Source organism: Tupaia chinensis, unplaced genomic scaffold (assembly GCF_000334495.1).
Source record: "Tupaia chinensis unplaced genomic scaffold, TupChi_1.0 Scaffold000173_1, whole genome shotgun sequence".
Classification (NCBI taxonomy): domain Eukaryota; kingdom Metazoa; phylum Chordata; class Mammalia; order Scandentia; family Tupaiidae; genus Tupaia; species Tupaia belangeri.
Window position 1 is genome coordinate 1,631,475 of NW_006159648.1, and position 9,534 is coordinate 1,641,008.

General features: G+C 36.2%; 1 protein-coding gene across 10 annotated transcripts in view; it reads left to right on the plus strand.

Annotated features, from left to right (window-relative positions):
- Positions 1–9,534, plus strand: part of ADGRL3 (adhesion G protein-coupled receptor L3) — a 609,531-nt gene that overhangs the window by 243,893 nt on the left and 356,104 nt on the right. For 7 of the 10 annotated variants that reach the window (XM_006146256.3, XM_006146257.3, XM_014586938.2 and 4 more), the window contains 2 exons: positions 3,044–3,058; positions 5,432–6,232. In XM_006146256.3, the coding sequence (XP_006146318.1) occupies positions 3,044–3,058; positions 5,432–6,232 (816 nt within the window). The remainder of the gene's footprint in view (positions 1–3,043; positions 3,059–5,431; positions 6,233–9,534) is intronic. The other 3 variants (XM_014586936.2, XM_027770939.1, XM_027770940.1) reach the window with 1 other exon arrangement.

Below are 9,534 nucleotides of genomic sequence, written 5' to 3' on the forward strand. Positions count from 1 at the left end.
CATTATTGAGGCGAAGCTATTTACTGAGTTCATTGCGCCAGACACTGTGTGATTGTGAAGGATAGAGTTGTGTGCTTGTTTCTTGTGACCATGTAATCTGTTTTTTCAGGGAAGGGGATCGTCTAGAATCAGAATTAGATGATAGGCAATGTCTGCCTAATCCTAAATGTTACTTAGCTTTTCAACGATAAATTATGCTGTCTTGCCAGTTTTTGTTATGGGAATTTGATTTGTGTGTGCTTGTTTCAACTTAAATTATAGTACTGTTTTACTTCAGTCTTGAAAATAGCAAATAAATGATAAATGAGCTACAACCAGTCATGACATGGGCAAGACCATAATAATTTTCTCCAAAGCTTTGCCTAATAAATCTAAATTTTGACTTACCAGCAAGTAACAGAGACAAGCTTTATTTATGCTACAGCTTATGCCAATTTCTCTGAAATTAGGCCAGAACTAGAAATTAAAAGCAAAATTTTACCGAATGACCATTGAGATAATGGAAGGGGAAGTTCTTCAAAAAAAATGAGTGTTTTCGGGGTCAGCAGATGGTGTAATGGTTAGTCCAGACTCCCACATAGATGACACGGTTCGAGTCCTAGACTCAGTGGCTTGAAATTCATACCAAGCACGTGTGCGTGCATGCCCAAGATGCCAGGAGGAAAATGCAGGAGAAGGGATTGAGGCATGACCATCCCCCTGGGGAGTAATTTCTTGCTTTCTGTCTCTCTGGCAAGCCCACACACCCTATAGCAAAAATAAATAAATGAAATGAAATGAAATGAAATAAAAATAAACTCTCTAAAACAATTTCCATTAAAGTATAAGGGATATTTATAGAATATAATAGATACTTTATCAATACTTTCTGTTACATAGTCTATCTTCTTCGTTAAGTTTTGATTGAATAGAGAAATACCATTGACAAAGACATTAGAATAGTTGCCTTCAAGACCAAGACAGTGAATTTTATGTTGAAAGGATACTAAATTTCTGTGAGTAAACATTTAATATTTTAGAATATGAATACCTTCATATATAATTCTCAAGAAATAGATGTAGATTGAGAGCTATTTCAAAGAACTGAATTAATTCTAGAAAAATTTTTGTAGACTAGTGATTTAAAAATGTTCACATTACTATGTATGTCCAAGAGCAGCCTTCAAGGGCCTCAGGTCTAAACTATTGACACTGTTGATTAGATAATAGTTTTCAAGGTGCATAATTATGTTTCTTCTAGTAGTCTGTCTAAACACAAAAGTATGTTAGTATTCTAGACAAAGCATGGGGGTGCATCTCTGAGATAAAACTTTTAACTTGTCTGCATAGAGGTATAGCAGTCCAGTGAATACTGTAGTTACTCAATAAAAACGAATTGAGGAGGATGATCAATTATGACAGCAGAGTTTTAGAAGTATCTAGAAATATTAAAAATAAGATTTTTAAATTAGCGAGATGAAGGATCTATTATAACCCCATTTGTAACTTCCAAAGTAATTTTTTTCTTTATTTATAATAGAGCTCATATGCACACATGTTTTCTCATATATGAGAGAGAGAGGTGAGCACCCTCCATAGCGTCTGTTCATGCCACATCCCGTAGCCTTTGGGTCTTGGGTGCTCGCGTGTGTGTGCCTGATGTGTTTCAGACTGACCTATCCAGGAATTGGACCCACGTTGCCATGTGGGTTCCAGCTTCTCTTGAATAGTGCATCACCACTGTGCCACAGAGCCTGGCCCCATTCATAGATGTTTTCTAATTGTATACCAGTTTTTCCTTCTAAGAAATATAATACCGAGATTTAAAAAAAAAAAAGTCAATGGAGAAAAACAAATGTGTTTTAAACAATGGTCAAAGACATATCAGCTTAAATCAAAGCACAAAAAACTCACTCAAATGTAATTACCCAAAATAGCACTTCTCACTTGTATGTAATAATCTCAGTGATTCCTTCTGTTAAAGTTGCCTTAGTTGTCATTCATGATTTTTTAAAAATTTGTGTTATGAACCCATTCTTCTCTAACATCGCCACTTTGTCCCTGTTGGTCTATTTTATTTTATTATTTTATTGTGTACAAGTATGTAGGCAAATTTTTCATGATAAGACAAATGTTTATAAGATGAAGAAGCTGCTGCTCAGTGAGTTTCATGGAGCATGAGTATGACAATTTCCTAGAATTTCCACTGACTTGTATTGATTAGTAACATAAAGCTGCTTTCTCATGGGGGCGTGATTGAATTTCTTACCTAATTTAAGAGATACTTAACCTGTTTTAGGATCGCTATTTATTTATAGCCATGTCTATTGACAGTTAAGAATTTAAAAAATGACCAGAGTTGGTAGCTTTTTTATATTAACCTTCCGATGACAGCTTTTCCTAAAAGTCAGTGTATTTCCACATTTATATTAAATATTGATGAGTGGAGGGGAGTTTTTTCGTAAGGATTATAAATCCATTTGGGCTGGGAAGAGCATTTGCTGTGAATGCACAACCTTCTGAGGTGCATTTCTCTTAAGACTGATAAGCTTTGGGAAATATTAGGCCTTAGGAAATGAGTGGCAGAGTCAGTTCTTCTGAAGAGCCCAATTCTTTAATATTCATAAAATGCAAGACTCTTATGTTAAATACTGGTATAAACTATAATATTTATAAATGAGACCAGCCAAATGATTTGAAAGCTCTCTGCATTTAATTTTTGACCTGTCTTTCAAATGGAAATATTGGTGTTCTTTTTATGAATACTGCATTTTCTGTGTCTAGTTGGGAATGATATGTATATTCAATCCTAGTTTGATTATTTTTTGTTTTAAGTCTTTCCAAGTTTATATTTTAAAGCTTTTATAATATGATTTTTTGATAATTGTATTAGAGCTATTTTAAAATAAATAAATATATATATAATGTTCAATAATGCAAGTATGAGTGAAATAAATTATTTACTTTCAGTTTGGAAGAGGTGAATAAAAAGTGCTTGGCCAATACCGTACCATTAATCTATTCTCTTTTCTCCTTTCTCTCTTTACTTCTCTCTCTCCAATAGAAGTGGAACAAAAAGGTAATTAAATACCTTTCCTAAATTATATATTATTTATAGGCTAAGTTACTTAACAGTTTAACATTTAGTTAAAATAATTTTGTTATTAATTCTTATCTATTTTATGGAAATTTATTTACTACTTCTGCTGCTCAACTTCACTTTAATTTGTTTTACTGACCAATGCCTGTTTGATCCTTTTTTATCCTAAAACAGTTTAATAGTGTAAAACTACAGCAGTGCATTCTCTTCCTTCTTATTTTAAAATAAGTAGAAATCCAGCAGGTAGTGATGGGTAGTGGTTGTTTTAGATTTGTTTTTATATCTATAATAGATCATTGTCCATAGCTCTGGTGTGGTTTCCCCCGTTCCATAATTTTTAACTGTCAGGGAATAAGAGATAGTATACTGACATAGCCAAAAGCACATTACTTTAGCAACCAATGACTGTTAACTTGAACATGGAAATTACATACAGTTTTGACAACAATGAGTACCTGTTCTTTTTCGTTATAGCAGTTATCCAAATTTAAATTTATTTTATAAATGGATAAATTATAAAATTATACTGAAAATTTTGAGGAATTCTTATACTAATCAAAATTATTACTGACTGTATATTGACAATGACCCTCTATCCCTGCTATAGAAGATTTGGGTAGTCAGCTTTTCCCCTAAACTTTTCATTTCTTCAAAAATAAAATTTGGAGTATTTTAGTAATATATTTTCCATTTCAATAACCTCCCAGACCTAGCTGAGTTTCGCCTTACATTATATTCCAGGAGATCTATACTTACGCTCGTTGTTAAAAAGCTAATCGCTAATGCTGAAAATATAATCCTATAATCATTAAAAAAGTGGGTCAACCTCCAAATTCCTTGTGATTTCCTAATTTCTCCACCCAGTACACTAATCATTTCCAGCGTAACAGTAGACTGCATGATTTTTTTTTTTTTGCGTGTGTTTGCTTTGCAAATATATTAGAGCAGTGTTTCCCATAGCAGGTTCACCAGAACGCTATGTTCCAAAGAGGCTTGGTAGAAATCGTCCCATCATCTAATAAATTAGTTCATGAAATTTGCTCACCTTTCCAATGTGTGCCTTTGAAATTCACAAATGTGCCCAGTATTGGAATCTCGCCACCATTGTATTGCATGCGATGGATTGGTCTTACAGACACGTGGCTCACAGGATTCCTGTTGTCTTTCTGTGTAACATCTAGCCAAACCACCTGAACAGGTGCTTCAAGGACCACCCTTTGGGAAACATTGCTTTATATAGCCCCCTCATTACAGACACAGCAGCCAGTCTTTCTACCACTCACGCAGTATCCAAGGGAATTGGCAGATTCCTGTCCATTTTCATTCTGAAGTATGAGCAGCAAAATATTATAGCAAGTAATCTTGTTTTTTAATGCTCTTCTCATGTAACAGTAAAAGGTACATGTTTTTAAGTTCCAATACTACTGTATTTAACAGGACATTTTTAACTGATTAAAATCTAGAGCTTGGGTTCTTTTCTGTAACCTTTCACCTATTCTTCTTTCTTTATTCCTTCTTTCCTTTCTTTTTCTTCCTTTCTCTTTTCCTTCCAGTATCCATCCATCACCCATTTTTAATTGTGTGGGTTGCATGCTCTGTGTGTGTTGCAGCAGCTTGGAGAGGTTTTATTTGCCAGAAGATTTAGTGGCTTATATTACAGGGCTTTTCTTTTCCTTTACTTTTTTTTTGGTGAAATTACTATGGCTTATCCATCTGTTTTTTTAATGATAACAATTGACTATCTAATTTTCAGAGTGGAAACAATATATTTTTTATTTCCAAATAAGAAAAAAAAAGGTTCTTCAATGAACTTATATTACAGGGCTTTTCTTTTCCTTTACTTTATTTTTTTTTTGGTGAAATTACTATGGCTTATCCATCTGTTTTTTTAATGATAACAATTGACTATCTAATTTTCAGAGTGGAAACAATATATTTTTATTTCCAAATCAGAAAAAAAAAAAGGTTCCTCAATGAACTGTTAAAAGCATCGTGTGGAAACTTCTCCATTTGTTATATGTCTATGGAAGACGTAGACATGTGGCACATCTGATATATGTATATATATATATATCCCAAAATATTACAGCACATGTTTACCAAGGTAAAAATTACAGGAAGATACAGCAACTCATTGAAAAAGGCTAAATTTTTCTGCAAAGGCAAGGAAAAGCAATTTTGAACAGATGAAATGAATGTGGTAGAATGCTTTGTGTTCTTAAAGGAGTACAGCAAAAATAATTGGTGGTGGGTATCGCTTGTTAGAGTTGCATTCCGTTTGGTGAAAAATACGAATATATGAGGAAAATGCAAAGTTAATGTATTTACTATTTTAACTCTTTCCAACAACAGTTTTTCTTTGTCCTGGCCTGCTGAAAGGAGTATACCAGAGTGAACATTTATTTGAGTCCGACCACCAGTCTGGGGCATGGTGCAAAGACCCCCTGCAGGCTTCTGACAAGATTTATTATATGCCCTGGACCCCCTACAGAACTGATACCCTGACAGAGTATTCATCCAAGGATGACTTTATTGCTGGAAGGCCAACTACAACCTATAAGCTCCCCCACAGAGTGGATGGCACAGGATTTGGGGTCTATGACGGAGCTTTGTTTTTCAACAAAGAGCGCACCAGGAACATTGTGAAGTTTGACTTGCGGACTAGAATCAAGAGTGGTGAGGCCATCATAGCCAACGCCAATTACCACGATACTTCCCCTTACCGATGGGGAGGCAAGTCTGACATAGACCTAGCAGTGGATGAGAATGGGCTATGGGTCATCTATGCAACAGAACAGAACAACGGTAAAATTGTCATCAGTCAGTTGAACCCTTACACCCTACGGATCGAAGGGACATGGGATACCGCCTATGATAAAAGGTCCGCCTCCAATGCCTTTATGATTTGTGGGATTCTGTACGTGGTCAAATCTGTCTACGAGGATGATGACAATGAGGCCACTGGAAATAAGATCGACTACATTTACAACACCGACCAGAGCAAGGATAGTCTGGTGGATGTACCGTTTCCCAATTCATACCAGTACATAGCAGCAGTGGATTACAATCCCAGGGACAACCTGCTTTATGTGTGGAATAACTACCACGTCGTGAAATATTCCTTGGATTTTGGACCTTTGGACAGTAGATCAGGTATGTTTGGCTTTTAATGATACCCAGCAGAGAAATGTTTACAGTTTGTTTGCCATCATTTGTTGTGCGTTTTGATGACGTTTCTTTTATAATCTTTCTTGTGGCCTGTGTACCTGAAAATAGTTCATTGTCCTTTCACCTATACAAGGGGATGATTAATCATTTTCTGTGTTAAGAACATGTATGCCACTGCAAGACATGGACTTCCCTTTCTGCAGCTGGTCTCCGATCTTCAGTCCTTTTTCTTTAAAGGACATCCGTCGCTATCAGCTGGTTAGTTCTTTGTACGGTGAAGTACATGAAATCTTGCTAAAAGAATGCCATCCTGTCTAATTAACTGTGAAATGCCCTCAGGAGTGCTTTCCACTTAGCACCTGTTAAGGGTTACCTCCATACGCTTCAGGAGCCTTGCACCAATCTGCTCACCCCACAAGTAGCATCACATACAATTACCCCTATCGGGAATATTGTCAGTGTGAGTGTACTTGGGTGTGAGTGAACCTAACTGATATGTATAGAAAAAGTTTCCAATTCATAAATATGGAAAAGATTAGACCTGAATTTTTTTAAGAAATAATAACGAAAAACAATTTTGTAAGCTTGTGGTATTAGGTTGTCAGGATTGTCATATTTTTCTGTTTTTCTATGCAGAAATGCACATGGCTTTCCTGACAACCCAATAGTTTCTATTTTAATTCTTTAAAAGTGTCATTTTCTCCTCTAGAATGTACTGTTTCCTTTTAATTTTTTGAAAATTATTTATTTAACCTCATTTATAATAATTATTATTATTGTTGTTTAAAAATTTTTTCAGAGAGATTGAAAGGGAGAAAGCAAACCTCCAGGTCCAGGACTTGAACCACAGTCGGCTTTGTGGGAGTCCAGCATCTTAACCACCACACCACCTGCCAGCCCCTTTAATATTGTTTAAAGGCAGCCATAAATAGCTTTAATGTTTTTCCATTTTATTTAAATGCCAGAGCAAAATTATCTTAAATTAAAAAGTTAAATTGTATAACCACCCACCATAGAGTTCTGCAAGATAACGTATACTGGGGAACTGAGATGTAGGTGTGTGAATTTTGTTTGTTTTTGTTTGTTTGTTTGTTTGTTTTTTGGAGAGGTTTTTGCTATAGGGCTCATGTGCTCACCAGAAAGACAGAGAGAGACAGAGAGAAAGAAAGGGAGAAATCCGCCCCCAGGAGGGATGGCCACACTGCAATCCCTTCTCCTCCGTTCTTCTCTTGAGATCTTGGGCACGCACGCACATGCGCATGGCATGAGTTTAAGCCACCAGGTGTGGGACTTGACTTTCACTGGACGACACGGGAGTCCAGGGACATAACCATTACACTCTCTGCTGGTCCTGGTGTGTGAATTTTGATAGTAATGTAGCAATTCAGAAATTTAATGATTTCTATCCAGAGTATTTCTGTTAATATTTCTTAATTTTCTGCATCCTTACTGTGCTTTCTTTCGCTACAGGCCATTCTGCTTACTGACTTAGGCCACGATACATGTACCTTACGGAACTAGAACTCTTCAGTTTCTACGATCAATATCCTTGCCTCACCTATCCACTTATTATACTTTTCTGTGATTATTTCTATATTTTCAAAAATTAGGATAATCTATGCATATACATGTGTATAGACATAGGGAAATTTAGATATATAACCCAATAGCTCTGCTGAATGAATGAATAAATGACTTTCTTTTTCTTGAGTTTTGGAGAGGGTTTTCTTTTTTTTTTTTTTTGCTATAGAGCACATGCGCTTGCCAGAAAGAGAGAGACAAACAGAAAGCGAGAAATCACTCCCTAGGGGAGCTGGCCATGCCGCAATCCCTTCCAATCCCTTCTCCTTCATTCTCCTCTCGGGATCATGGGCACACATGCACACACATGTGCCCGGCGTGAGTTTAAGCCACCAGGTCTGGGATTCAAACCCTGATTGACTACATGGGAGTCCAACGACATAGCCATTACTCCGCCTGCTGGTCCCAGACTTTCCACTTCTTATTAAGATAGATTTCTCTACTCTGAGACACTTCAGTTAGGATGACAGTACTAGTTTCCATAGTCATCCATGCTGACGTGCTGATTTGGCTTTTATGCAAAGAAAACTCCAAATATGTGAAAGCAAACTTCTCCTTAGTCCTCAAAAAATCTCCTAGACAACTGCGTTATCTAACTTACCACTGTGCAGGTATGACCTTTTTAAACCAATATGCTCTGCAACTGGAAACCTAAGAATCCATCTTATGGCGTATTATGGGAAGACAATTCTTTCATAGCTATGGGTTGTTGTTGTTTTTCCAACTTGCCAGAGAGCACATGTGCTCACTGGAAGGTGACAGAGAAAGAGGGAAAGATGGAAATGAGAAGCACCCTCCTACTGGGGAAAGAGGGAAATGAGAAGCACCCTCCTACTGGGCATAGTAATTCTTTTTCCTCCATTTTCACTCCTTTTCAGGATTCTGGGCATACCTACATGTATGCCCTGTGTGTTTTCCACGTCAGCAGTTTCGGGACTCAAACTGTGCAGCTGGCCATGTGGGATCCAGCCACTTTAACCACTGTGCCATTGGCTGGCCCAGCTGTGGTGTTCATAGACTGAAACTGGTATATGTCAGTAAAAGTTCTTTATGCATGGTACTTAGCTTTTTTTGACTCTTGGAACAGAAAGTAATTTCTCATTGTCTCAAAGGAAAGAATGAGTAATGACTACCATGTTTTCCAAGTAACAGTAAATCAGTAAATAACGGACAATAGCATTTCAAATTCTGTTTATCCTACGTTATGTTTACTTAGAATAAGATATAGGTTAAAAGAAATTAGTATTTCAGATTTTTATTTGATAAACTAAAATTCTTAACTCAGCTTATGAGTGGTCTTCAGAGCACTGGAGAAAAAAGGAATTAAAACATCAGTCTGAGTTTAGAAATGTTTGAAATGCACTCATAGACTTTTTTTATATGCATTTTTCACGAACTTCTTGAAGACTCCGCTCATACATGAATTACCTCTAAAAGTAAGATAGTACTGTAGTTGTGTACACACATACACACACCCACGGATACAAGTTTGTAATTCTGGACAGAAGGAAATGATACCATTCATTTAATTGTATTTATCCGTGTGTTTATTTATGAGAGTTAAAACGTGGGCCATCTTGTGCACATGCTGTAGTACCCACATTTGTGAAAACGATGGTGTTAAAGTGGCAAATATTGAAAGCTGATAAGTTAAAGCTTTTTTTTTTTTTTTTACTTCTTTTTTTTTTGGAGAGATTTTCACTGTA